General features: G+C 43.6%; 7 protein-coding genes across 10 annotated transcripts; 3 read left to right on the top strand and 4 right to left on the bottom strand.

Annotated features, from left to right (window-relative positions):
- Positions 1-439: 439 nt before the first annotated feature.
- Positions 440-3,131, bottom strand: LOC108134964 (leucine-rich repeat extensin-like protein 5). Its single transcript, XM_017255490.1, is given in 4 exon segments — positions 440-790; positions 792-1,693; positions 2,329-2,786; positions 2,848-3,131. Coding segments are annotated over 4 exon segments (1,836 nt in total). The 5' UTR covers positions 3,003-3,131; the 3' UTR covers positions 440-469.
- A 1,365-nt stretch (positions 3,132-4,496) lies between these two features.
- On the bottom strand, positions 4,497-11,434 carry LOC108134969 (transmembrane protein 94). Of its 3 annotated transcripts, XM_017255499.2 has the most exons (10): positions 11,176-11,434; positions 10,480-11,113; positions 9,698-10,412; positions 9,469-9,631; positions 8,703-8,799; positions 7,296-8,091; positions 5,986-7,127; positions 5,334-5,508; positions 5,025-5,271; positions 4,497-4,956 (listed from the first exon to the last, which is right to left on the bottom strand). In XM_017255499.2, exons 1-10 carry the CDS (start codon positions 11,313-11,315, stop codon positions 4,884-4,886), a joined length of 4,182 nt encoding a protein of 1,393 aa, XP_017110988.1. In that variant the 5' UTR covers positions 11,316-11,434; the 3' UTR covers positions 4,497-4,883. The 3 variants fall into 3 exon arrangements, with proteins under 3 accessions (XP_017110988.1, XP_017110985.1, XP_017110986.1); XM_017255496.2 differs by having other exon boundaries at positions 5,986-8,091; XM_017255497.2 differs by having other exon boundaries at positions 5,986-8,091; positions 9,514-9,631.
- Positions 11,435-12,078: 644 nt separating this feature from the next.
- On the bottom strand, positions 12,079-13,267 carry LOC108134962 (E3 ubiquitin-protein ligase RFWD3-like). Of its 2 annotated transcripts, XM_041710290.1 has the most exons (3): positions 13,180-13,267; positions 12,754-13,113; positions 12,079-12,688 (listed from the first exon to the last, which is right to left on the bottom strand). In XM_041710290.1, exons 2-3 carry the CDS (start codon positions 12,763-12,765, stop codon positions 12,212-12,214), a joined length of 489 nt encoding a protein of 162 aa, XP_041566224.1. In that variant the 5' UTR covers positions 12,766-13,113; positions 13,180-13,267; the 3' UTR covers positions 12,079-12,211. The 2 variants fall into 2 exon arrangements, with proteins under 2 accessions (XP_041566224.1, XP_017110976.2); XM_017255487.2 differs by having other exon boundaries at positions 12,079-13,113.
- On the top strand, positions 13,268-14,410 carry LOC108134968 (protein YIPF6). Its single transcript, XM_017255495.2, has 5 exons — positions 13,268-13,388; positions 13,451-13,664; positions 13,739-13,904; positions 13,973-14,130; positions 14,217-14,410. The coding sequence occupies exons 1-5, from the start codon at positions 13,371-13,373 to the stop codon at positions 14,327-14,329; spliced, it is 669 nt and encodes a 222-aa protein (XP_017110984.1). The 5' UTR covers positions 13,268-13,370; the 3' UTR covers positions 14,330-14,410.
- Positions 14,411-14,421: 11 nt separating this feature from the next.
- Positions 14,422-20,625, bottom strand: LOC108134966 (alpha,alpha-trehalose-phosphate synthase [UDP-forming]). Its single transcript, XM_017255494.2, has 5 exons — positions 20,131-20,625; positions 17,223-17,763; positions 15,863-16,755; positions 14,820-15,441; positions 14,422-14,745 (listed from the first exon to the last, which is right to left on the bottom strand). The coding sequence occupies exons 1-5, from the start codon at positions 20,262-20,264 to the stop codon at positions 14,506-14,508; spliced, it is 2,430 nt and encodes an 809-aa protein (XP_017110983.1). The 5' UTR covers positions 20,265-20,625; the 3' UTR covers positions 14,422-14,505.
- Positions 20,626-21,596: 971 nt separating this feature from the next.
- LOC108134963 (probable DNA replication complex GINS protein PSF2) lies at positions 21,597-22,944 on the top strand. The gene is made up of 2 exons (XM_017255489.2): positions 21,597-22,350; positions 22,410-22,944. The coding sequence occupies exons 1-2, from the start codon at positions 22,106-22,108 to the stop codon at positions 22,774-22,776; spliced, it is 612 nt and encodes a 203-aa protein (XP_017110978.1). The 5' UTR covers positions 21,597-22,105; the 3' UTR covers positions 22,777-22,944.
- Positions 22,945-23,064: 120 nt separating this feature from the next.
- On the top strand, positions 23,065-27,131 carry LOC108134974 (vacuolar protein sorting-associated protein 53 homolog). The gene is made up of 4 exons (XM_017255505.1): positions 23,065-23,244; positions 23,312-23,818; positions 24,394-25,574; positions 26,035-27,131. The coding sequence occupies exons 1-4, from the start codon at positions 23,149-23,151 to the stop codon at positions 26,918-26,920; spliced, it is 2,670 nt and encodes an 889-aa protein (XP_017110994.1). The 5' UTR covers positions 23,065-23,148; the 3' UTR covers positions 26,921-27,131.
- Positions 27,132-27,364: the final 233 nt, after the last annotated feature.

The following is a 27,364-nucleotide window of genomic DNA, read 5'->3' as shown; positions in this document are numbered from 1 at the left end:
CAGAAAAGTGACCAAAAACCTACAGTTCTAAATCCATAACTTTTCTTCCTGGCCTCCGATTTCAAAGTGGTATGTTTTTAAATTATTGTGGCTTAAGTCTCTAAAATTCTGCAATTAAAATTTTGTTTTGAAATTTTGAGTTGCTATTTTTACGATAAAACTCCTAATTTTTTTCTGAAAAATATAGTCCCAGAAATGTGACCAAAAACCTAGAGTGTTAATTCTATAACTTTTCTTTTAAGCATCCGATTTTGAAGTGGTATGTCTCTAAAGTCTTGTGGCTAAGTGCTCAAAAATGCTGCATTTAAAACTTGTTTTGTAATTTCGGGTCGATTTTTTGCTATTTTTATGATGTAACCCCTTTCTTAATTTTCGAAAAAATCGTTTTTGCAGATAAGTTTAAAACTCCTTGTTGGTTTTGGATAAAATAAAGTTTTTATTAGCCATTAAGTGTTTGGTAGCTTCCTTTTCAGTTCAAATACTTGTGCCTAAAGCTATCGATGTGCTTCAGCACCCGAACGGTCATCTCGTTTATGTACTCATCGCGACCCTGATCGCTAAAAAGATCGAGATCGGGTGCACTGCGTCGCGAGACGTAGTGATTGGGCAGGTTAACCTTGTGCCGGCCGATGGACTTGATGATGAGCCACAGGATGTAGAAGCTGAACCACACGGTGAAGTACAGCGGGATGTACCAGAGTTTGCGGCCGATGTAGAAGTAGCTATACTTCTTCACACGTGGTTCTGGTGGCGGAGGAGGCGGTGGTGGTGGTTCAGTGGGTGGCGGGGGGAGGTGGTGGTGGCGGCGGAGGGGGAGGAGGAGGTGGTGGGTGGTGCACATGATGGTGATGGTGCGGATGATCGTCGTAGATAACATCCGGATAGGAGTCATCCGGATACGAGGGCTGGTAATCAAAGTGGCTGGGAAAGTGATCATGGTGGTGATCATGGTGACCATGGTGATCTGGCTCCGGATCATGATCATGATCCTCTGGCTTGGGAGCCGCCGATTCCGGGTGAGCTTCCAGCCAACCAGGTGGTGGAGTAGGATATTCCATACTAGGATCGTATTTGTGGTCATCATTGGATTGGGAACCATCATTGTGAAGAGCTGGCAGTGGACCATCATCGCCACCACCCATGTCACCTCCATCTGCAGGGGCACCCATATCACCACCATCTGCAGGAGCACCGGCATTCTTGCCATCCTGATCCTGATCCTTGGCGGGAATATTATCCATGGCACTGGCGGGCAGCACACCAATCACATCATCGTTTCCCGGATCATCATCTGCCGGAGGAGATGGACTTGGCATACTGGCCGCAGTATCTTTATCCCCATTATTATTGGCCACGGGACCCGGGTACTTGTAACCCGGAAACGAGGGTCCCGGATAGGAGTAGCCAGCATTGCTCAATCCCCCGGATGCAGGTGGCAAATAGCTCGTCACCGTATCCGATGGCACTGCCGCCTTGGGATCCTGCGACGGCGACGGATACTTGGTGTTCAGTGGCGGAAAGGAGTAGGCATCGCCTGGGGCCACATACGAATTCACGGAATTCGAGCCGGAGGCCACCTTGCCATCCTGTCCATGCGAATGGTCGTGACTGTGATCGTGATCGTGGTTGTGATTGTGGCCCTTGAACAAACCAGCGGCTGTTCCTTCGCCAGGAGTGAAGCGATCGCTGAATCCTGTGTATTACAGAAAATTAAATAAATAACTATATAGAATTGTATAAAAAAAAGAAAATATAGACGAAACGAATGAAAGGATGCTTACAAAAGGAGCTAATAAAAAACAATGATAAATTCTAAATGGAAAATTTAAAATTTTTACATAATATTAAAAGATGGATTTTGTGGAAAAAAGTAACTATTTCTAAAAAAAATATTTTTTTTTACAAGAATATTACATATACCAAAGATAAGCATGCTAGCAAATATATTAAAGTATTAGTATAAGGAATGTACACTTCCAAAACACTTCAATATAACATTTTTATAATTTTTTAGCCAGAACCTTATACATTTTAAATGAAAGCCATCTAGCAAAAATATTTTGAGTTTCTTAACAAAAAAAAATATATATATATAAACAAAATTTTAATTTTATTGTACAATTTTGAATACGTTTTTAGAGAGGGACTTTGGGGTCATTAGAAACTTAAATCTTTTAAATGAAGTCTTAAATCTTTAAAAATGTAAAATTTTTAGATAGTCATTAAGGGGATTTTTAAGATTCAGACTTTGGGGTCACCAAATAACTATTTCTGGAAAAATGTTTGTTGTTAACCAGAACCCTTTAAAAATGTATGTGATTATGATACCTTTTTTGTAGATGGGCCTCGAAGCCTTATATCGAGATGGATTTCGTGAGGATGAGGAGTAGTAAGATGGACTACCTTGTGGATAAACACGTGTCTTTGAGGGTCGTGGATTGTACTGCTGTGGCTTGCCGCCCCTCAGCAAAGGAGTAATCAGTTGGCCAAAGGGATACGCCGTTCGGTAATCCACGGCACGTCCTGTGGAGGCTCCTTCTATAACCGGCTCTTCAGGTTGCTCCTCGGATACGGGAGCAGGATTGGGAGCAGGAGAAGGACTAGGAGAAGGATTAGGTTGAGGATCACTTGATTTCTCAGCTTGTGAAGCAACCAAGGGGGTCACAAACACCGGTGTACTAGTTGTTCCCTCGGATTGGTGGTTATACGGAATAGGTGGCAGCGATGTCGAAGTTGTGGAGTATGGAGCTCCAGTGGTGGACACCACATTCTCACTGGAGTTGAAACTGTTTGGAGAAGGATGGTCAGGAAGCTGGAGCAGCAATCCTCGAGCACTGTTAAACTTACGTTTTCGGGAATATCAAATCCGTATTGAGAGCCTTAAATATACGAGGTCCTTGTTCGTTTCCGGCTCCATTGCCATTAACCAAAACCTGAGAGTAGGCTTCAATTTGTACAGAGGCAAAGAAAAGTCCCAGACTCAACAGCAATGTCCACCGCATCCTTAGATATTTATTATCCTTATCTGCTTTCAGGACACTTTTCTCAATATTTTGTATCCACACTAATCACTGAATATCCTTTTTGGGGGCTACGATTTCGACATATCCGCTGGAGGTTCGTTTCGCGTCGCGAGAAATTGTCGAATACAAGGCAGCACTTGGCTGGCCATTGGTTTTATTCAACTCGAGTTCGTGATTTCGTTTTTCCCAGATGACCCAGATTCCGGGCAAAAGGTGCTACTAGAAGTGATCCATATACCAAAGATCTTAATGCCGAACGGGCAGAACAGCACTTTCATTTCGTCGACGTCGCAGGTGCTAATCAATTGTTACTCCACATTTCGGATACCATCTTCCGTTATGTGTTCCCGACTTCTTGGAATCTAGACGATAAGTATCTATATAGGGTGGAATGTAACTAGACTTCCAATCTATGCCTACATAAGTGTCTATATGGTATGTGGCGTGTGGCTCTAATTTTGCAACTAATTAGTAAGTTATCGTATTACCAAGGCATGTTTTCTACTGTCTTTCTATTTAGTGAGTGAAATGTTGAATGAAACTAGAGAGTTAAAAAATAGTAAAAAATTTCGACGATTAAAATAATAAGAAACATATGGGATCACTATGATATACTTAATTTAATGTGTTTTATTTCTTTCAGATACATTTTTTTTGTTGATCTAATTCCAATTATTATATTAAGTACTTTAAAAACCATCCAAATAGTCTACCTTTTAACGTATTATTTTCATGTTTATTATTTTTAGCACATATAAAAAACTGAAGCACTGAATCGCATAGTAAGTAATAGTAATAGTTTATACCAAATGTATGTTTCATTTGTTTTAATTAGTTCAGATAAACTTTTCATTTTTTTTTTAATTCTTCTCATAATTGGCATCATTTTAATATTTACTAAAATTATTGTACCCTCTTATAAAAAGATATATCAAATTTGTTTTAATTTGCTTAAAACAAAAAGGCATAGTTAATCTTAATCTACCTATAATTTTTATTATTAATAATTATTTTCAAAATTGGTTCAGGTTCTATAGTAAATATTATTCTACTTACAATTCAAAGCTCTTTTATTACTATTTTCGTGTTTTTTACTTTCAACACATGAATGAAAAATTCAAAGAATTTAATTTTGGCGCCTTAAAGGTGCTAATTAATAACGTGTCAATCGTTTGAACATACCTCTTCGAACTTCTCCAAACCAAAACCATGCGTAACCCAAATTAAACGATTTCTAGTTCAAAGTAAAGACAATAATATATGTTTCCTTATGGAGATGGAGATGTGGGTCAGTAACTGCCGCACTTGCTACAGCGTGCCTCTTCCAATTAGCAACTATTCAGGCGTGGTATATACATATATGTACGTGCTATATGTTCACAACTCAATTTCGAGAACCAGTTCTGGGCATGCCACTTTCCCAATTGGACCACCATTCAAAATGCCTTCAACTTTTACTTGTTTAAAGATGGATTTTCAGTTTTACCATACATACATATATTTCATACATTAATTGCAAGTCTTTTGAATGTTAGTACACAAAGTTATCTCTCATTGAAACAAGGAACTCGAAACAAACCGTTTTAGAAACAAGAATAACAAATGTGTTGTCGCAAAATTAAAATAAACACGTGGAAGTACAAATGGTGGGTACAATAACTTTGGCCGATTCTACAAACAAAGTCAAACAAACGGCTTTGAAATACCCCAATGGTTAGTCTGCATCGTATCGTTAAAGTAATAAAAAATAAGAAATAGCGTGTGTTGAGTGGTGGTGTTATATACAGCCTTGGCACTAAGTACATGTGTGTAACATTGGCGTCTTTTCGTTTCGTTTGGTCTTAGTCCTAGCCGTGACTCTCAGAAGGGCGAGTTCATGCCCAATTTGGTGCCAAAGTCAAGACGCGCACGACGCTGATAGCGCGCATTGACCCTAAAATGGAGAAAAAGGAATTTAATTAATAGTTGAATCATCAGGAAGAAATCATAGTTAACACGCACTTGTTCTCCTGGAACTTTGCCAGCTCACTGACAATCATGCTCAGCAAACTGCCGCCAAACAAGACCAACATGGCCACCCACAATTTGGGCAACTGTTCGTCGAAATCCTCCACAAGCAATTGCACAAAACATGTTACTCCATGGAAGAGGACCAACAACAAGCAGGTAATGGCCCAAATTCGATTGGTAAATGGATTGCGCTGCCAGAGCGCATGATCACGATGCACAAATGTAAAGGATATGAAAACTGAAAGCATACAAATCAGTTTAACAAGAGTTCCTTAACCGTAGCATGTCAAGTATATTCACCAAAGTGTAGTATGATCCCCAGCAAGGCACAACTTCGAGCGAAATAAAGAAACTGGTAGAAGTCCTCATCGTCATCATCATCGTCAGCTTCTAAATCTAATGCAATTGTATCTTCTGTAGCTTCTGTGGCAGGGTTTAATCTCGGCTCAGATAAAAACATCCAGTAGGAAACAAGCTAAAATATTTTTAAAATATTGTTTATGAGGCTATCACTAGTGGCAGCGCAAAAAACTACAAAAATACTGAAGAATTGTGTAGTTTTATGTCCCTTCCCTAATTGTTGTAAACTTAATTAAACGAAACCAAAAATTATCAATAGTTTAAGTTAGACATTTAAACTATTAAATAGTCTTTCATTAAAAATCAATAAAATTAAATTAAAATTATTTATTTAAATTAAAATCTCTATTAAATAAGATTAGCTCAATAGTTTTCAAGTCACTTTGGTCAATGATTCAAAAATGTCATTTCGTGAAAAATCATTTAAAGTTTGAAATTATTATATTCAATTGTTTTGCAAACGCCTATAGAAAGTAAATTAGCAGTTGATTCTACGCGGTCATTCTAAACACTAGACATATCTTTTTCAATTATTTTTGGATCGAATTTTAAATAGAAGTACTATATACTCAATTCCCCATTGAAAACTCACCATGGTCACGACCAGAGCGATGAACTTGCAGCCGTAGCACCACATGACAAAGGCAAAGGCGCGCGAATCGTAGTCAGTTTGCTTTTTGCTTGTGGCCCTGTTCATGATTTTGGGATCGACGTCGATGTGGGCGAGGGAGATGGCTATCAGCGGCACTGGGACGCACATCAGATAGATGGCCAGCAGCGGGGTGAGCAGTGGCGGCAGCGAGAGGCACGCGCACAGCACGTTTAGGATGGAGATGGAGCCGGCGCAGCAGGCCCAGTACTGGATGCAGTTCCACAATCCCAGCGAGAAGCGTCGTGACAGCTCAATTATGGCCACCAGCGAAAGCGGGTCTTCGCGACAGACGGCAATGGAGCAGGGCAGTGAGTTCAGTAGCCGACTGAGATACAGCGGTGAGATGGTGTGCGCCGGCGTCTGCATGGCGCATCCCTGCAGACCCGACTCCAGCAGCTCCTCCGCATCGTTGTGGCCCTTGGCCTTGCCCTTCGACTGGCGCTGCCACAGCAGCTTGTTGTGGTGTATATTGGCTTCCGTGTAGGCATCTACATCCTGGCAAACCTGCGGATACAGTGGCTCCACGGCTATACTGCAATCCGCCTGCAGAAAGATATCCGCATTGGCATTGCTAGCCGAGCTGCCCAGGCAGACGACTATCTCGCCGTAGGACTGCATAATGTCCAGCATTTGGCGCGTGGCCTCCGCCGAACAGTCTGTGAAGAGGGAGACCTGCAGCGGCACATTGTCCACCTGCTCCAAATGCGGCCTGATGTTCTCAATGCCTCGCGGCAACTTGGCCCGGTTGGACATGTCGAAGTTGATGGGAGCACTCTGATCCGTGCTCTCGGTGAGTGTGCTCAGCGAGCGGCAGTTTTCATCCATGGCCGAGTCCAGCGAATGACGCTGCTGTTTGTGCTTGCCAGGATCGGTTTCCCCCTCCAGTTCCGATTCTCCAGGTGGTTTACTCTTCGGAGAGCTCTCCTTGCTGCCCTCGTTGTCCGGTGAAGAGGCCGCCTCACTGTTGAGCGGATTGCACTCATCCGGATTGGAAATGGCACCAGGAGCTGACGAACTCAAGGTTTTCGAGGACTCCAGATTGTTGGGTGGCCCCAGAAGGTAACTTTTCTCCGGGCCATCACCTATAATATCAGTGGTTTTAGCATCGTTTATGGTTTCGAATTCGGTTGCGGATGCTGGTGCTGGTGCTGGGGGCGATATGTTCATGACTTTGGCACTGGGATGATGGCTCATGTTCTCATGGTCTGTTGTGGCTATGGCAGTGGTTGGGGTTGTAACGTGGACTTTACCAATATGTTCCGGCGGCAACTCCTTGGCCGTCTTGGCCGTGACGCTGCGATCCTTTTCGTTCTCCGGCTCCGGTTCGCTGAGCAGCGATATGTGGCAGTTCCAGCCGGACTCCAGGCCCATCTTTTCGGAGAAGACCCGCGATCGCAGTTCGTTCTCCTTGCTGAAGTGCACAAAGCGAATGCAGGCCCGCTCCAGATGCTCGACCAGGCGAACAATGTCGTTCTGCGCCTGATACTGCATCGTGACCATGCCGATGAACACCTGATGGCACTGCATCTCGAAGCAGCCCTCCACATCGTTGCACTCCTCGTCCTTGCTCTCCGAGAAGAGCAGCGAGTCCGTGCTGATGCTGTGGCTCAGCTTCACATGATGGCCGCCCTGGAAGTCGCAGTGCGTCTTGTCCACATGCTGCATGCGCAGCTTCGACTCCGGCGGCAACTCCAGATACAGACACTCACCTCCGCTCCGCTGGGGGCCACTCAGTGCCCCGTGGATTCCGTGCCGCAGGGGGCGATAGGCAAAGGCCGTGCAGTAGGAGGTCAACGCACTGCGCTGGTAAAAGTCCAGTGCCCTCTTTCGATCCTGTGCGGACAGCGGGCGCAGGTCGATGCCATCCCAAAAGTCGTCGCAGCAGTCCAGAATAATATCAGCCGTTCCCTGGGTGAAGAGGGATAGGTAGCCTCCAGGATTCTCGCGCATCACCACGGACAGGGAGTGCGGAAACGGAACCTTCACCTTGGTGGACAGCTGCAGCTGCCGGGCGAAGCGAATGTCCCTGCGCACCACATCTGGTTGCTGGGAAAAAAAAAGGAGATTTTAATTATTATTACGATTTTTAATCCAGTTTTTAAGAGTTTAGTTTTATTTTCTTGTAAACTACTATTTTGTTTTATTTTTTCTGATGGTAACAACTGATCCAAAAGCTTTACAATGGATTTATAGCAATAGCTTATCAGATTCTTTACTACCAATTTTGAATGAAGAATAATCATTGAAGACTAACGTTTTAAATTAAATGTTTGGTAATTTATAAACAAATATCACATTCCAAATAATTTCTAACAGTCTGAATATATTTCCTATAACATTAGGAAATGTTAAGAAAGACACTAAAAATCATTGTTCAACTGGACTTTGGATAGGAATATAAAAGATTAAAACAAAATAAATATTTAAAAATGTTTTCAAACAATCTTTTTTGTTAATATTTCATTTTATTTTTTTTGTTTCTTATTTCAAATGCGGCTTTTTATATTTTTCCCATATAGATAATACTCTTAAAAAAAAAAAAACTATTTTCCTATAACCTAAAAGGCGAGTATTACTTTGACCGCAGCTGTATAATGCGGAAGTAGCCAATATTTTTCGGGTATTTTCCAGCTAAGTACCAAGCATCCGATACTTACCAAATGGCGGTAGCTGGCCAGTTGACCCTCCAAAGCGAAGCGATCGGTGGCATGGTCGGTGAATCCGATCTGTTTGGCCAGCTCGCACAGGCAGCGTCTGGTGGTGGAGAGAAACCGATTAGAACTGGTTCCCACTGCCGCTGGATGCGGTGGCGTTGGCGGTGGCGGTGCGTGAGCATGCAGGCAAGCGTGGTGGACAGCGGTACGGGGCAGTGGGAATGGAAATGGGGATGGCAATCGGAACGGGGCAGTGGTGACTATATTTAAGCGTTCTTGAACGTTTGTTACTCAAAATAGCATGCCAATGGGGATGGGGATACGAGTACAAACAAATGAAAATGGGCAAAGTAGTATAATAAATACAAGGTTTATGTGTGTCGACATGGCAGTTAGTTTTAAGGCTCGAATGAGTTACATATGTGGGAAATTATAGAGCAAAACGATTAGGAAATAGCGAGCTATTGGAAATCAAAAATACTTTTTGTTCTTACGCTTGTAATTTTCAAATCATTACCAATCGCTTGTGTTTGTTTGTTTGGTTTTTGTGGGGGAAGAAGAATCGTCCAATTGGATTCAAAAATCAAAAATACCCAAAGCAAAGACTAATTTGATCGGGCTGGCTTTGGATGCATTGGTATATGCAATACCATTTTTGGAGAAAATCATTAGACTATATAAGTAGTTGATTTGCGGTCAATATTGACCATTGATATATATGATTTGGTTAGACAGAAACTAACGATGAGTATGGCAATGAACTACGTACCCATGCAAAAAGCTTTTACTCGACTCAATGAGTGCATACGCATACCGATTAGTCACTGGCACCAGATCTTTGTCAAGCATGGCCACGGCGGTGACATGGCCGCAGAATTGTGCATAATGCTCGTGGGTGAGCGGCGAACAGGTGTTTAGCAGAATGGCCAGGCCTGCAATAGTTTACCATACGTTTACTTATTACGATTACTAATCGAAATTGAAGTTTTTGGTATCACCCAGTGGCTTCAGGGACTTGATGTGCGCCTTCCACTCGTGATCGTCGAACTCCAGACGGAACGGGCAGTGCTGATCGTGCGTTAGGTCCAGCACTTCGGCCACTATGCCCCGCTCCTTGTGATCCTCATCCACATCCGGCACATCGTCGCTTTCGCTCTGCGACGATGACTGACTGCCCGCTCCATCTTCGCGCGCCTCCTCGTCGGTGTTGTGCAGAAAGAATACCTTTTCGGCAGTGGGATTGGGCCACGACAGGATGCCCTTCTTGTCCACGCAGCAGAGCGCCGAAATGGAGCCCAGCACCTGTACCAAATTGGCTGAGCGCGGCAACAGTTCACTATCGCCGCGCCACAACTGCATCCAGATGCGGAAGACATTGGAGCGAAGCAGCGACACATTTTGATAGTCATATGAAGGCGTGTCCAGATCCTCCTCGAACGATTTGCTTGTGCTCTTCTCCAGCGAAGCCTGCGGGGTTTTCAGAAAGCACTGCAGCCTCGCAATGCCCCACAGATTCATGGATATCCACATGAGCGGAAAGATCAGGGGGAGAAGAGGTATAATAGCCGCCGCCGGTGATTCGATGAGCACGAAGCGCCAGTTGTGCTTCTCGTCGGTGGGCAGGCCATAGCCATGGAGTCGCAGTAAGCCCGAGATGAGCGTGATAACCAGGGCACTGATGAAGCCCCACTGCTGTATGTACTTGGTGACCAGCTGTGGACGTAACACGGTAGAGATAAGAAGGGGTTTTAATTGGTATTTCCAAGAGAGATCTCCTCACCAGATAGCGCTGCTGATTGTAGATGGTGGGCGGTCGCTTTAGGGATTGCTTCAAGCAAACCGTGAGGTTGTCCAGGTAGGGTGTGCCCTCCAGGCAGCACACAAGATCGGGCAGTGGCGGCCGGGCCACTGGCTTCACGGGAGGATCGCCATGCGGCGCTGCACCATAGATTTCGTTGGCCGCAAAGAACTTGTTCGTTTCCAGTTCGTGACAGGCACCTGGTGAAATGTGACCCGGCCGTAGAACAATATGATCTCCGCGCACAAGCAAAGCCCAGGGCAGATTGACAATCTTGCCATCACGATAGGTCCACTGCAGCGAAACGCAGGGCGACATGGGGTTGCTCAGGTGCGGATAATTAGCTGGCTGCCAATCATCGCTGAAATGCTGCTCCGCCAGTTGCAGTTCCGCCATGGCATGTCGGGTTTTCCGGTAGATCTCCGTGCGCCGCAGGTTGTTCTCCCGCACCACGACGAAAAGATCGAGGGACAGGATGGCCAGGAGGCACAGAGCCGGCCACAACATGCCCGTGATGAGGAGTGCTCCGCTGGCCAGCAAACTGGCTCCAATGGAAAGCCATCCCAGTGGGCTGTCGTAACGCTTCACAAATGCCGCCCGCAACTTTCGATAGGAGCTGTGTGTATATGTACATTTGCCTATTATCAGTACATATCTATAGATATAGATATAATTTACCTTTCCGTGCCGTATTGCCGCTCGTGTTCGTGGAGCACCCTTTCAATCTCCTCATGCAGACGCCGCAGCGCCACTTTGGTGGTCAATCCCCGCTGCTCGTGCTCCGGACTCGTCCGCTTTTCCGCACTTTCCGCGGTCATTTTCCTCTCGACTTGCTCCTGCGCGGCTGCAGCTCAAGAATTTACGTCCGCCTACAGCATAGTTTACTAAACTTTGCTTCTGTTTAGTTTTGGTTTCGCCGATAAAGTGTTTGCAACAGTTCTGTGCGCAGTGCGGTCACACTAGAATAGAGATGCCCATTTTAGCTGGCTCCAAGACACATCTATCTATTCTAGCTATGTTTAGTATTTGTTTATTTTTAAATCTTTCGGTTGTCTGTTAAACTACATATTTTAAATATAAATATTTCTATTTTTACAATAACTTCTTGCGAACTCTGTCGTTTGAACACTCAGATAATCCCCTTTTATAAACAGCATTTATAATTAAAAAATATTTGATGCACAAAGATAAAAAGGAAGTCTTAACATTTATGTTGTTGCTGCGACTAAAATAGATATATTACAAAATTAAAAATTGGGAATATTATGTTATTGCTTTAACTTTCTTTAGCATTTAATAAAACAAAAATATATTCGTAAACAACAAAGGACTTATTTTTCGCATAATTTTATTTGGTTTCAGATAAAACTATTTTTTATGATTTGGTTTGGTTTTGGTTCTTTGTTGATGCATAAACCAATCAACAAGCCAGCCGAAATATTCCTGTTTTGGCTGGCGCCAAAATTCAAGAATTACAAAGTAATTAAAAAGTAGGAAGTTACATATAAACTTATTCATGGCTTTGGATTAAAAAAAATAGATGACAAGGCATTATGTGAGATGAAAACAATATTCCAAGAATTCGATATGTAAACAAAGCATTGTTTAAATTTCTGTGTTGTATGCATTTTTCTTGAGTGGCGTACATATGTAGTTCAAAAAAGAAAAAAAAAATAAGAACTCATAGTTAAAGGTAATAACAATAAAATATTTGTTAGTATTGGGAACACTGCGTTGGGTTCGGCATGATATGACGACCGAAGATATAGCGAAGATCCTGGGCATATGCCGTCTGTCTGCAAATCGGGCAGTCAGTACTTCTCATTAGGTAAGCTCGAATGCAAGAATCCCCGAAGAGATGTCCACATCTCAGAGAGACGACCCGATGGCCACCACTTGCATCCCAGGCCACCAGGCAGATGGAGCAAGTGATGCTGTCCAGGTTGTTCTCCTCCAGACTCTGCTTCTGTGCCTCCATTTGCTGCAGATGCATTTGCTCCTGAGCTTCGAGATTCTTCAGCAACTCGAGGCGCATTTGTTCCTTTTGGGAGATTTGCTGCTGGGACTCCGAAATGATGACCTGCATCGAGCGGATCTGCTCCTTCAGCTTGGCCTCGATTCCTTTCAACTGAATATCCTTCTCTTCCAACTGCAATATCATGCTATCCCGCTCAATCGTTAGTTGTTCCTTCTGCGAATTGGCGAACTGAAAGTCATAGGTAACCTTTTCAAGGGCCTTCTGGAGTTCCTGGTTACCCTGATTTCCATCCCTGAGCTGTTCCCTTAGTTGATCCAGCTCGTGGGTAAGCTTTTGCTTCTGGGAATCGACGGATAGTACTTGCATTTGCAGATCCGTATGATCCATGTCGGTTTCCCGGCAAAAAAGCTTGCTCCATTGCAATAACCATTCAAATTGTTCCGCGTCGAAGGCATTATCAAGATCCAAGGAATTTTGGAGCATTGGCATCAAATTTTTAGGTGAGGACCTTTGATAATCCATAATTACGCTTTCTTCTGGAATTTTTTTTGGGTGAATCCCTTTTTTTTATTTGTAAGTTCTGGGAAATTAGATATGTACGAAAGTGTTGCCAAAGCTTTTTATTTCAGCGCATAATCCTAGAAATCAAAACTTTTTGATATTAAATTATTAATATATTAGACTTTCAATAAAAACGATTTTACCTATTTTAAAGTTAAGTATACATTTTCAATCGACAATTCTCACCAATCTCACCGTAAGTCTGGCGGCAAAAGCAGATATCGGTTACTTGGTATAAGTGGCAAACAGGGAACGGTCACACTTTGCATTAGCTGGCGAACTTATCGATAAATACGTATGTAATGTAAACGTATTATTTACGAGATAAAAAGCCATGGATTCCAAACTAGATGTGAGTAAGCATTGTTAAAAACCTATAATTTGTAATATTGGGTTTACTTCGTGGCACTCTAGATGTTTGAGGACGTGAACACGTCGCCGTCTTTAGAGGGCGACATGTCCATTCCGGGCAAAAGGACCACAACTGCAACGAATGCAAGTGGAGTGCCGGATTACAACACCTTGGACGAACCCATCCGGGAGACTGTTTTGCGGGACATCCGTGCCGTGGGCATCAAGTTCTACCATGTGCTGTATCCCAAGGAGAAGTCCAGTCTGCTGCGGGATTGTACGTCATCATTTGTCTACTGATCTGCATTCGTAGGCAGTTTGCTAATTGTGTGTTTGTGTTTTCTTTTTTAGGGGACCTTTGGGGTCCGCTGGTGCTGTGCACCTTCATGGCCACCATTCTGCAGGGCTCCTCCGACAGCATGTCCGACAATGGGCCCGAGTTCGCCCAGGTCTTCGTCATCGTCTGGATAGGAGCGGCCATAGTCACACTCAATTCCAAGCTGCTCGGCGGCAATATGTCAGTAGAACCACTCTCCAAATTGGTTTAGTAACTAATACGATATGTGTTTTCCATCCACCCCCCAGCTCATTCTTCCAATCCGTCTGCGTGCTTGGCTATTGCCTCACACCAGTGGCCATTTCCCTGATTGTGTGCCGGGTAATCCTGCTGTCCACTCAGACGAGTCTGCTCTTCTTTCTGCGCTTCGTGACCACCACCATGGGCTTTGCCTGGGCCACCTACGGTAAGAATAATCTATTGCAGAATGCACCATGGGTAAAAAGCACGAAATGGTTGGAATAGCCAATTAATGACATTCTTGTCTTGCAGCCTCCTTTGTTTTTCTGGGCCAGAGTCAGCCGCCACATCGCAAACCCTTGGCCGTCTACCCCATCTTTCTGTTCTTCTTCATCATCTCGTGGCTGGTCTTGTCCCACAATTAAAACCACTAAGTGTGATTAGTTTGTAAAGAGAAAGAAAACAGTGCACGTTCCATAGCGTAACCAAAAAAAATTTAAGCGAAATCAATTGTACATTTTTCTTTAAGCTACAATTCCGTTTTGTTTATTCTTAAAAATCTTACAAGTTATCTGAGTTACGAGGTTGCCGATATACGCGATCACACCTCCAGATTGTTGGCCGAGGAGGAGACCTCAAGGGACATCTGCATCTGGACGCCATCGCCTTTGGTGGGCCTGTAGGTCAGCGAATTGGCGCGCGCCTTGCGTCCCATGAAGTGCCGTTCCACCCATTTCAGCAGCGTGTACACGGAGTCGGTGGAGGGCAGTCGGTGATCCGCAGCGGTCTTCACAATGTCCGAGGAGGTCACCCGGAAAGTTCGCGCCATTCCCTTGAGAGCCTGGTTGGCAGAGGAACAGAAACCATTTGAGAAAATCCAAGCTAGAAGAATGGAATCCCTGATCAACAACTTACCACCATGGCATCCTCGTCTGTCAGATCATCGCCCACATAGATAATCTTGATGCGTTCGTTCCAGTCCACGCCGAAGGATGTGCGCAGGATGTAGATGGAGGCGCGACCCTTGTTCCACTGGACAGGCGGACGTGCCTCCAAAGCGCAATGCGCCTCGGTGGCCTTGAAACCGTACTTCTCGATCAAGGAGCGCGCCTTGTCCACCATGGCACCTCTCAGATGATTGGGCGTCTCGCGGTAGTGGAACGTCAGCAGTGCCCCCTTGTTCTCCACCCAGGCGCCATCGCGGCACACGGAATCCTGGAGAGCCTTCAGCAGATCGCTGACCTTCTTTTCGTACTCAATGGGCATGGGATGCACGAACTTGCTGCCGTCCGGATGGAGAATCTCCAGGCCGTGATTGCCAGCATAGGTGATGCCCTCGATGCCGACCATCTTCTTAACATTGTCCACATTGCGACCGGAGATGACGGCCACATAGACGTCGGAATGGTTGGACAGCTTGTAGAGCACATTCTTGATCTCCGGCGAGAGCGTGGCCAGATCCGGATGAGGGGCAATGGGCGCCAGGGTGCCGTCGTAGTCCAGCAGCAGGGCCAACTTGTGGTTATAGCCGATGTATCTGGGAAAGGAATTTAAAGGATTAATTTATAATTTAAAAACAAACAAGAAGGACGGCTTTTAGATACCCCTCATTCAGCTTTGTGGATTGCTTACTCAGGTTCAGGTAAATGAATTTTAAGGTTTACTTTATCATTTAAAAATATAAAAAATAAATATTATTTAAACCCCTTTACTCAGTTTAAAAATTTCAAAATAGTTATGCCCCCAGAAATCAGTCGAGGCTTACGTGGCGCCATCTTCGGGGCCAACACCACAACTACAGAGAGATTTGTTTTGCTCTCTTCCGCTCTCTCAAATATAAGAACTCTCTAAGAACTTTCTAATAACTTTTAAAATAATGATGCGATTTGGACCGTTTTTGGTGTGCTGATAAATATTGGCCGAATAAACATTTAGCTAAGGTTATATCAAATACTCACTTCAGTAAGTAGTCATCGAAGTCGTCCACGGAGACCGGTTGCATGATGGTGGTGCCCACATCGTCCATCTCCAAAGCTCCCACCGCCTTCAGGAAGCAGCGCATCCAGTGGCTGACATCGCACTCGGCCTCCCGCCGGCGCAGACGTGCCATCCGCAGCACTCGCTCGTCCTCGGGCATGGTCAACGCCCGGTGGATCACCTCCGCGGCCTCGTTCACCTCGTACGGATTGCAGAGCAGCGCCTCGTGCATCATCTCGCCGGCTCCGGCGAAGGGGGAGATGACCAGGACGCCGGGCACCTCGTTGATCTGGCAGGCCACGAACTCCTTGGCCACCAGGTTCATGCCATCCCGAAGGGGCGTCACCAGACACACGGCCGCATCCCGGTACAAGGCGGCCAGCTCATCCTGGCTGACATAGTCGTAGATGTAGCGAATGGGCGCCCAGTTGGCGGTGGTGAATCGACCATTGATGCGGCCCACCAGCTGGTCCACCTCCTCCTTCAGCTCCCGATACTCCTTGACGTCCGTACGCGAGGGCACCGAGATCTGCAGCAGGCTGACCTTCTCCTTGTGCTGCGGATACTTCAGCAGCAGGGCCTCGAAGGCCATCAGGCGATGGACCAGGCCCTTGGTGTAGTCCAGTCGGTCCACGCCCAGGATGATCTGCATCTTGGAGGTCTTCAGCACCTTGGGCGCCGTGGTGGCCAGGTTGACGAAGCGCTCGTAGGGAATGCCGATGGGCAGCGGACGAACGCGCACTGTGCGACCGCCGTGCTCCACCAGCAGGTTGTTCCTGTCCACGCGGCAGCCCAGATTCCGCTGGCAGCAGTCCACGAAGTTCAGGCAGTAGTCCTGGATGTGGAAGCCCACCAGATCGCAGCCCAACATGCCCTGCAAAACGGGAGGGTAAGTGAGTTATATATGATCTTCTAGGAACTAAGGTGAAGCTACAAAAAGGGGCTACAAAAATCATCAAGTTTTGCATTGACTTATCAAGGTGTCTGAAAGTATGCAACAAAATTTCACTGCATACTCTTAGACATCTTTCAAAGCCCCTTTGGTGACCTCAATTGTTCTTATCTTTCTTTCTCCTTTCTTAAAGCCCAACATGACCCAAAAACAAGATGGAAAAGGAGTTGCTCATGACTGTTCTTTATTTGGTGACCTCAATCTTTCTGATCTTTTTCTCCTGTTTCCCCCCTTATAAATGCCCAAATTTTCCTAAAATTAGAAGGGAAAGCGAGTTATTTATTTCCTGGCATATTAAGTGATGTATAGCCTTTTTCTGCAATATTATTTTTAATTTGGTGACCTCAACGGTTCTCTTTTGATTCCCCCCTTATAGAAGCTCTACTCACCTGCAGGATTTCATCGGACCAGGGCAGCAGACGGAAGATGTCCCACGGCGGGAAGGGGATGTGCAGGAAGAAGGCCAGTCGACATGGCAGGTTCTTCTCCTCGGCGTGCTCCCTCACCCAGTTGGCGGCCAGCATGAGATGGTAGTCGTGGATCCACACAATCGGAGGACTCTTCTCGCTGCCCTCGTTCTTGGCCAGACACTTCTCCAGTGCCTCGATGGTCCGCACCGCAAAGTGCTTGTTCACGGTCACATAGTCGTGCCAGTGCTCACCTCCAAAGTTGGCTCGTCCCGGCATCGAGTGGAACAGGGGCCAGAAGATCTTGTTGCAGCATCCATTGTAGTAGCTGTCGAAAATCTTGGAGTCGATGTTCACAGACACCACCTGGTCCGACTTGAGCCCAGCCGTGGGCGTCTGATCATTGGGATTCGACTCGGGAATCGCCTCGTTGGGATCCTTCAAATGGATTCCCGACCAGCCCACCCAGAGGCCACTGCCCTTAATAACCACCGGGCACACAGCCGTCACCAGGCCACCAGCACTGAAAAACAGAGTAAGTTACTATGTATATCTATGAACTAAGAAGGATATTTTAGGAAAGTAACAATTTAAGCCTTTTTTTTGTCTTTTCTCAAATAATAATTTTCTTAAGATTAGTTCTTAAAAAGATATTATGTAATTTAAGATATCTGTTTTTTTCAAGAACTCAAAATTTAACCAGTTAAGCTACTAAGTCGCATTTTAAAGTGTTATTATATAAATTTACAATCAATCATTTATGTGAGCTATTATAGAATCTTTTTGTTTTATGATGTTAATCCCTATAAAATTAAAAAAAACAAATTTTTTATGCATTATTAAATATATGCTGTGAGTGGTTAAAAATTTATTTTTCAGTTAAGTTTATATATGTTACTTAATATAGACTTTTCTAAAAATATAAAAGTGCTAGTACTCTAAAATATTTTTCTTTAAAATATATTTAATAAACTTTGTTAATTTTTACTAAAGAAGAATGCTTTAAAAGATATTCTTTGGTCCTACAACCAAGTTGAAATCGATATATACCCCGCTATTCAATGGAATACGTAAACAGTGTGATGTAAACGTGCTGGTCTTCTTCTCCGACGGATGAAAGACGTAATCAGGTGTACCAGAGGCACTGGACCGGACGGAATCTACGATCGTGTGAGTGTTGGTGTTGGTGAGGACCCAGCCCATTTTGTGCAGAGTGCATGACACCCGGGCACTGATAAGATTGAGCCCCATTAAGGCGGAGATTGTAAACAAGCTCGGGATGATGGGGCTCTGGTCAGTGGTCCATCTGGACACCTCAGAGAGAATCTTCCGGAGCCAAAGAGGCCCTAGGAAAAGCCATTCCTGGCATAGGTCGGACACAAAACGAGGCCATCGCATTCACGTGACTCGGGGTTTCAGTGTCAGGTTCACTGGTTTCGCCACCACTGGACAACGGCCTTAGTATAACGCCTTTGGGACTGGAATTGACCCTTTTACCAGACACATCGCAAAGGGTCAAAAACGCGTAACGAACCTCGCTGATAAGACTAAAAACCGCCATCATTACGAGTATTATTGAATTTGTTTTCTAAATCAAAGCCCAGACTCCGCTTCTCACTCTGTGTGTGTTTTGCACTGATAAGATTTGAAAACCCAGCGGAGATCAACATGAACCGTGCTACACCGAGAGAAAAAACATGCTCAATTCTAATATTTACACTTTAAAGTAAATGTTTATGGTACTGATATATTATGTTGTCTGTAAACTGGAGTGTAACACCCAAAATATAACTATATTTTGAATATAGAAAAATTTAATTTTTCTTAAAGAAAAATATTAATTTAAAATATAAGTTATTAAAATAAATAAATTAGTATGTTTGAAGGTTTTTTAAAGTAGTTTATGCTTAAAACAATTGAGTTACATAAAAATATAAACGTATTTAACTAGACTATGCCGTTTTTTCTTTAAGTGTATAGGTATAGCACATAGTTGAAACTAAAATTGTTGAAGGGGGGTTTGAAATTGGGGGTCATTTATTGGGTGGCGTTGGCTGTCAGGCGGCTTATCTTCTATGCAAATTGCTCTAGAGGATCGAACTGGGTTACTTGGGGATTTTCGGGAGTGCGAAGAACATGGAAATTTGCCTTGGCTCCCAAATACGGACAATTGATAAGCCGCCTACTTACGACAGCATCATCGAATAATGCCGTATTATTTGATTCTTATGACAAATCAAAAATTTCCTTTGTTCGTGATTGATTTAATATTTAGGTTGATTAAAGATGTGGGAGAGGTACAATTCTCCAAGAACTAATTTTAGAATTTATAGACATTTTTTTGTTACAAGATCACTTTTGGTTTTCCAGCTGATTTCATGTTCATATATAAAATGAACATTTTTTTTTTATTTTTAAATATTAAACATTTTTTGATATTATGGGAGTACTCTTTTTTTTTAAACTAATACTAGTTCTTAAAGTTGCTTTTCGTTTTCAAAACAAGATAACTTTTAGTTTTTGTAACTGATTTTTTTAATCACAATTTATTTTAACTACTTTACTTTTTAAAAAATAAAAGTATTTGGGTTGTATAATTGTTTAAAGATCACTTTTGGTTTCTTAGCTGTTAATTATTGTAAAATATGAAAATATTTTTTTCTGGACTCAATTCTTCTGATTATGTAATGTATAGTAAACAGGTATTTTTTTAAAACAATTTTGATGTATTAAACATATTAAAGATTACATAAGTCACAATTTTAGCTATAAAACTCATCGTAAACGTAATAGTTTTTATCAAAAACTTTTTATTTGAACACCTAATAGCAAACATTATGTTTTTTAACATACACATTTATGAACACTTTTGAATATGCCTCCCACTCACCTGGCTCTGCGTTCCAGCTCATCGGTTTTGGGATTTCGGATCAGCACAAATGGCAGCCGATTGGAAACCACGATGAGACTCGCCTTGGTGGATGGCTCCCCGGCATTGGTAACGATGATCTCCGTGTCGGGCATTCTGATATATTTTTTTTGAAAAATCAGCTAAGGACTTGAAGTAGCTTTTGGACTTGATAAAAAAAACTTCGCTTTGGGGTGAGTAGAAACGAATTTAGCACATAATTTTTGGCCAGAACCGATGCGAATGCTCGCGGATGTGTCTTATCACTGTGTGGTTCTTCCGTTGCCGAAATTGCAAATTTCAAATTGCTAATTTCAAATTTCAAATTCGCTGATGGAAGACTCGAACCTCGACTCTTATCGCTTCTCTCCAGATGCAATTTTGTAGGTGGAAATCAGAGGTTTTCCTGGCTGCGTTGCGAGTTGAGAGCCAGCAGCTCCGTACCCTGCCGAAAATAGACAAGCACTAAGCCAACTAGCCGCTCAAGTCGCACTTTTCTGCTAAAATTGAATGCCTGTGAAATCTCTTGGGTTCCACAGTCCACGTTCGATGTCTCTCCGTCCGGCTTATCAGAAAATCGTCCAGCTTACAGTTTCACCCGCTGATACGCTTACGATTACTGATTTTTCAACGGAGAATGTGGCTCCTGTCCTGGCCAAATGGACATACTATACACTCAAGTCCTTGAAAAAGGGGTTGGAGGTCATGGTTTTCCTTATGATCTTTCGGTTCCACAGTTTACACAGTTTGCCAGCTAGTTTTCTAGATTTAACTGGCCGCGCCTGGTATTATCAGCTCGGCAAGATTTCACGGCAACCTCCCATCCCAGATCACCGCCCCATTCAATACACCCAGAGAAAAACCCCATAGTAAAATTAAACAGTAAACATGATTAACATATTTAATGGGTTTATCCAATAGGAAAATCGTAAATTACATTTTTTTTAAATTTAAAACTACATTTTTGCAGACTTAAAAATAGTAATGAATGTGTAACACACCTTGATTTATACACACCACTCCTTGGGGCTAAATCAGAACCGAAAATATTTAATTCAAAGTGAAAATATTTGGATTTACCATGATTTTTCTCTGGGTGCACCCCTCCACCACCCATCGATGTTGTCTCCCAAAGCGATAAGTCAACAAATCGATGCTGTTGTTTACTCGTCTGGACTTAAAAAGACTGAACCTATACCGACATGTAGACAGAAGATTTCAATTTTCTATTTTCGTCACTCTATTTGATAGAGAAATCTGCAGATCCCTTGATCTTCAAATGCAAATCTAACCTTGTCGCGACCGCGAATAGTTTTATTAGCCAGAAAAGATACAGTAAGACTGATAAGAGCAGACTATCTAGTGCATTTTAGTGATGTGTTGCAAGGGATTACGCCTGGCCAGGCCCAAAACTTATATACTCTATATTATTAAAAGGAAAACTTGGCTGAACTTGAAACGCTTGATCATGTTTGGCATTCATGCGCTTATCACGACAAACGGCTGGCGTTTTACGTGATTATTGTGGTTTGATAGTTGCCTTGCTGTGCCTTAGCCGGAATCTGCAATAACAGTTTCGCATCGGGCGCACAAATTAGTCAGCTCCGGCGGGACATTAGTTGCATCGGTGCATTCAATCCAATTCAAACCGATCCGGTCGGCGATTAGGAATAGTGAGATGATAACCCCAGTGGAGGTCGCCATATTACGTTCTCATATTTATAGTTGCGGTCTATGGCCATTAAGCCGTTTGACGTGATTAAACTGACGCAGGAAAAAGCTTTGTGATGCAAGCAGATTGTTTGAGAAAAATAAAACCGTTTTTAACGGTCGACAAAAGGGCAGGGCTGCCAGACTGTTAAAATCTCTGCAAAGATCGATAGCATGGAGGTGCCATCGCCAGTCCCCAGTGTGACCGTTCACTCACTTATTTGTTTATGTTTTGCTTTGCCCAGAAATGGATCCTTCAATTATTGAATTTATTGGCGAAAAGTGCATGATCAGCATTATTCCAAACTTCTCCAACGAGCCCCTGCATCTTATCTACGGATCGGTGGGTCCTTTTCGTGCCGGTTTTCCCGTCTTTGTGCCCCTGTGGATGGCCACGCATCTGCGCAAGCAACAAAAGTGCCGGATTGTGCCGCCAGAATGGATGGATATGGATATATTGGAGGAAATCAAGGAGGAGGAGAAACGTTCAAAGTATGTTTGTAGGTGGATTTGTTTTATAAAACATATTTAACAGTTTAGTTACCCAATAGATTCTTTACCAAAATGCCCTGCGAGCATTATATGGTGGTGGCCCAGTTGGTCATGAGCACGGCACCTGATGATGTTCCTCGTTGCGAGGAGTTGCGCACTGTCATTAAGGACATCTTTGACATAAGGGAATCCAAACTGCGCACTTCGATAGATGCTTTTATTAAAGGCGAAGGCACCTATGCAAAACTGGATAATTTGACGCTCCTGGAGATCCACAGTGTTCGGCCTATCCTGCCCTATTCCCTGGACCACATAGCTCGCTATCAGAGAACTGCTACAGCCTCCCAAAGGGACACCTCCATGCTGAGTGCCTCCATGGCGGGTTCTAGTTCCGGTCCCAATAGCAACTCGCTGTTTTCGCAGTGATTTAACCTTCTAGATTATTGAAAATCATTGTGGAACTGTTTGGAGATAAATAGATATGTAAGCAAAGTGCTGAAAATTTTCATTTCAGGAGTAATTTAACTAATTTTGTCCTAAAATGTTTAGAAATATACGGATTGATATTATATCAAAGAAAGTTGCCTAAAATTACACAATTAGGCTTTTAATTTATATTTGTATAATCATAAGGCAATTTGAATGCCGATGACTAGTTCTATCGACTTACAGTTCAATACTTACCAGTTGCAATCCGTTATCGATAAAAGTTTTGGCACTCTCCATCCCTGGTTGCTCCACGAAGAAAAAAACAAATAACAAATTGTTTTTATACATATTAAAAGGGATTTAGGTAAAATGAGCGACGCTGCGGTAGCCATTGAGTCGGAGGAGAGGATGGTGGCCAACAATAAGATCCACTTCTCCAAGGAGGTGAAGCAGGTCATCGACAAGGTGAGTCTGGTGAACATATGCAAAATGGAGCAACCCAAACCCATAAAACAAAAACACCCAATAAAAGGTTCTCAAAACGGATGATCCCATGGATGCGCCAGACTTTAATACCGTGGACTACATCAACCAGTTGTTTCCCAACGAGCAATCGCTGGCCGGGATTGACGAGACCATCCAGAAGATGCAGTGCGAGGTGTCGCTCATAGATGACAACATCCGATCCGTGGTCCGTGGCCAGACGAACACCGGTCAGGATGGCCAGCTGGCACTTTGTGAGGCCCAGAAGGTGATCAGCTCCCTGTTCAGCCACATCATCGACGTGAAGACGCGGGCGGAGCGCACCGAGGAGATGGTCAAGGAGATCACCCGGGACATCAAGCAGCTGGATTGCGCCAAGCGGAATCTCACCGCTGCCATTACCACGCTGAATCACCTGCACATGCTGGTCGGTGGCATCGACAGCCTCAATAAGCTCATAGAGCGCAGGTCCTACGGCGAGATCCTCAATCCCCTGCAGGCCATCACCGAGGTTAACCAGCACTTTCAGCAGTTCTCCGACATCGAGGAAATCAAGGTAGCTTTAGTTTTTACTTAAAATACTCTATCTTGCCTTCTAGGCCTGGATCTGAAATGATCTAAAACCATTATATTAGACAAAACAAGACAGCTATAAGCATAATTTTTCGAAAAGATTTCAGTTTATCAAAGTTTACCCTAATGTTCCTATAGCTATAGGATATAACAGTCCACTCGGCAAGACATGATTAGTCCAGACATAACAAATTGCATTTGGAAAGCTTCAAAAATGTATATTTCACACGGCAAGAATAATAGGCATAGTATTGTATGGTTAATAGTCATTCGATTTTGATCAAAACTCCAAGGAAAATATAATTTTGAACAATTTATACTAAAGTTTAACAATTTTGACGCTCACTGTTCACATAAAAAAGTCGATTACAAAAGTTTTAAATTATTTTATAATTATATTTAATAAAAAAATATATATAAATGTAAAAAATTATCAACTTATATAAGAAGCAAATTCAACTAAATTATTATTTTATATTAATCGTTTAAAATGGTGGTAGTTTTTGTTAAAAAAAAGTCTATAACTTCATTAACTAAATTAATTTTTTATCTTTTTAGAATCTCTCGCAGAGCGTGGACAAAATACAAGTGACTCTGGCGCAGCAAATCACGGAGGACTTCAAGGAGGCCTTTGCCGCTAAGCCGGCGGCGCAAAACCAACACCGTTTGGGACTCAATCAACTGGCCGATGCCTGCAAGGTGATGTCCGTGCTGGATCCCAAAGTGAAAAAGGAGCTGCTCAAGTGGTTCATTGCCCAGCAGTTGGAGGAGTACACACATCTGTTTCACGAGAACCAGGACATTGCCTGGCTGGACAAGATCGACAAACGCTATGCCTGGCTTAAGAGGCATCTTCTGGACTTCGAGGACAAGTACGGTCCAGTGTTTCCCTTGGACTGGGAGGTTTCCGAACGGATAACAGTGGAGTTTTGCCGGCAGACGCGCGAGCAGCTGGCACAGATCATGTCCAAGCGCACCAACGAGATCGATGTGCGACTCCTTTTGTTTGCCATCAACAAAACGCAGGCTTTTGAGCAACTGCTCTCGAAGCGCTTCACGGGAGTCACTTTGGGCGCAAACCCCGCTGAGCAGGCGCGAGTGCTCACAACAGAGCACCCATCTTCCACGGATGCTCCTGTGGGCCCGACCGTCTTTCACGATCAAATCGGGCAATGTTTCAAGTCGCACTTGGACATCTACATACGCAGCATCGATCGCAATCTGGCAGAGCTGATGGACAAGTTCGTGGAGATGTCACGGGAGCCTTACAAGTTTGCGGAGGCAAAGACCACTGTTTACCCCAGCTCAGGAGATCTTTTCGTTTTCTACAAGAAGTGCATGGTGCAGTGCAATCAGTTGAGCAACGAACAGCCCATGTACGATCTCGCTTTGGTGTTCAAGAAGTATCTAAGGGAGTATGCCTCCAAGGTTTTGGAAGGCAGCACACCTAAGCTGGTGGCCGCCACCACGGGCAGTTCTATAGGCAAAAGTGTCTCCTTGCTGACACGCGACATGCAGAACTTGTCAACTGCCGCTGGCCAAGTGTTTCACAACTTTCTGAAAGAAGGCGACACGCAGCGCTTCTCAAGGGATGACCTGGTGCGCATCTGCTGCGTCCTGACCACCGGTGAATACTGTCTGGAAACCGTCCAGCAACTGGAGGATAAGCTAAAGGAGAAAGTGACTTCGGGTTATGTCAGCAAGATTGATATGAGCGAGGAGAAGGATGTGTTTCATCGGTGAGTTGAACAGAAATGCTAAAGAAAGGTCTATAAAGGCAGCTGCATGATTGATGTCATGGTTCCTTTTGTTTTCATGAGCCCTTCTATATATAATATCTATGCTTTTTGTGAGGCTCATGACTCCTTTGAGTCTCAGCTTATAAGAAATCAGATCAGCTCATGAAAAGTTTCTATAATCGACCTGTGCTTCATAGAGTTCAAACTTTAAACTTTATTAAAAGAAAAAAGCTGTGTACTAAAGAGTTTTTAGTTTATTAAGATAAGCAACAATTTAAAAACAATTTAGTAGGACCTTGTTCTAAAGAATTCGCGACTTGAGACACTGGAATCAAATATATTTCTAAAGTGATTTATTAGAATCTATTTGTTAAAATGTAATTAAACTCATGCAGGGTTCTTTTAAACACACATACCAAAAATGTAATATAAATTTTAATTCTCTTATCTCTCCACACAGCATCATATCCAATTGCATTCAGCTTTTGGTTCAGGACTTGGAGGCAGGCTGCGAGGCCTCGTTGCAGGCAATGTCCAAAGTGCAGTGGCAGCACATCAACAATGTGGGCGATCAGAGTGCTTTTATAAGCAGCCTCTGCGGGAATTTCAAGCAGACAGTGCCTACCATTAGAGACACTCTGGCCAGTTCACGGAAGTACTTTACCCAATTCTGCCATCGCTTCGTGGCTGCTTTCATACCAAAGTTCATTAATGTGCTGTACCGCTGCAAACTAACCCTTTCGGATGGATCCAATAATGTGCTGGGCTGCGAGCAGCTTCTTTTGGACACCCATTCGCTGAAGACGGCCCTTTTGGAGCTGCCTTCGGTGGGATCGAGTGTGAATCGCAAGGCACCCACCAGTTACACCAAAGTTGTGGTCAAGGACATGACGCGTGCGGAGATGATCATTAAAGTGGTGATGACGCCGGTGCAGCCGCCGGCGCACTTTACCCAGCAGGTCCTGAAACTGCTGCCCGACATCACCATAGCGGAATATCAAAAAATACTGGACATGAAGGCTGTGAAGCGAGTGGATCAGCTGCAGTTGATCGATCTTTTCAAGCACACGGCTTCGGCGGCGACAGTTAGTGGTTTGATCGAGGCAACAACGGGCGATGAAGAGCCCACGGAAGTGCCTGCTGTTACCTCAGGAACCATTGAAGAAGGCGAAACCTCGGCAGGAGTCACGGAATCTTCAGCGACTACGGCTTCCACTTCCACACCCAAAAGAGCCTTCATCTTCAGCGTGGGCAGCTTCACGGGCAGTGCGGACAGAAATGCCGATGGGAGTTCCCAAACGGGCATCAGGAAACTAGAGAGTCTACTGAAAAAGCGCTTCCCCTAGGCCGTAAATCTATTTTCCCATTCCATCGCTTTGATTTGACAATATTTGTTAATGCTTATTTAATTATTTTATAGAGCCTTCTCCGGTGTAATTGGTATAATTATATTTGTAGCGACAAATGACATATTCAGTTTTGTAGTTAAGTTTTGTATTATTTGCAATCCATCCATCTACTTTATAAATGTCAATAAAACTTTAGACTTTTGTTTAACAAAAAGTTGTTTTTAAGTAACCAGAATTTGTAAAACTTTTTATATAAATTTATCATGGAATTTTTATGAAGAACTAAAAAGGGTTTCCTAAAAATTACTCCGAAAAGTTGAATATAATAATAAATCGCCTAAAAAAGGACTCACACTAAAATAAACGATCCCGATCAATCCATTTTACTCCGAAAATGAATTTGTAAGTGATGTAACTATCATAAAAATTAGATCATTTTGG

This window comes from Drosophila elegans, unplaced genomic scaffold, assembly GCF_018152505.1.
Source record: "Drosophila elegans isolate 14027-0461.03 unplaced genomic scaffold, ASM1815250v1 contig_814, whole genome shotgun sequence".
NCBI classification, from domain to species: domain Eukaryota; kingdom Metazoa; phylum Arthropoda; class Insecta; order Diptera; family Drosophilidae; genus Drosophila; species Drosophila elegans.
Note: the sequence above shows the minus strand (reverse complement) of the source record. Positions and strands in the feature narration are given on the sequence as shown.

Excerpts from the sequence above, each read along its gene's own strand:
- LOC108134969 (XM_017255496.2), bottom strand. The coding sequence starts at position 11,315 with ATGACCGCGGAAAGTGCGGAAAAGCGGACGAGTCCGGAGCACGAGCAG. Across the intron at positions 11,114-11,175 it reads CGGCAATACGGCACGGAAAG|CTCCTATCGAAAGTTGCGGG; the intron begins GTAAATTATATC and ends ATATACACACAG. Across the intron at positions 5,272-5,333 it reads GGGGATCATACTACACTTTG|TTTTCATATCCTTTACATTT; the intron begins GTGAATATACTT and ends GTATGCTTTCAG.
- LOC108134962 (XM_017255487.2), bottom strand. The coding sequence starts at position 12,997 with ATGGATTATCAAAGGTCCTCACCTAAAAATTTGATGCCAATGCTCCAA.
- LOC108134968 (XM_017255495.2), top strand. Across the intron at positions 13,665-13,738 it reads GTCCAGTCTGCTGCGGGATT|GGGACCTTTGGGGTCCGCTG; the intron begins GTACGTCATCAT and ends TTTCTTTTTTAG. Across the intron at positions 13,905-13,972 it reads AAGCTGCTCGGCGGCAATAT|CTCATTCTTCCAATCCGTCT; the intron begins GTCAGTAGAACC and ends TCCACCCCCCAG.
- LOC108134966 (XM_017255494.2), bottom strand. The coding sequence starts at position 20,264 with ATGCCCGACACGGAGATCATCGTTACCAATGCCGGGGAGCCATCCACC. Across the intron at positions 17,764-20,130 it reads GAGCTGGAACGCAGAGCCAG|TGCTGGTGGCCTGGTGACGG; the intron begins GTGAGTGGGAGG and ends TCTGTTTTTCAG. Across the intron at positions 16,756-17,222 it reads GGTCCGATGAAATCCTGCAG|GGCATGTTGGGCTGCGATCT; the intron begins GTGAGTAGAGCT and ends CCCGTTTTGCAG.
- LOC108134963 (XM_017255489.2), top strand. The coding sequence starts at position 22,106 with ATGGATCCTTCAATTATTGAATTTATTGGCGAAAAGTGCATGATCAGC. Across the intron at positions 22,351-22,409 it reads GAGGAGGAGAAACGTTCAAA|ATTCTTTACCAAAATGCCCT; the intron begins GTATGTTTGTAG and ends GTTACCCAATAG.
- LOC108134974 (XM_017255505.1), top strand. The coding sequence starts at position 23,149 with ATGAGCGACGCTGCGGTAGCCATTGAGTCGGAGGAGAGGATGGTGGCC. Across the intron at positions 23,819-24,393 it reads CCGACATCGAGGAAATCAAG|AATCTCTCGCAGAGCGTGGA; the intron begins GTAGCTTTAGTT and ends TTATCTTTTTAG. Across the intron at positions 25,575-26,034 it reads GAGAAGGATGTGTTTCATCG|CATCATATCCAATTGCATTC; the intron begins GTGAGTTGAACA and ends CTCTCCACACAG.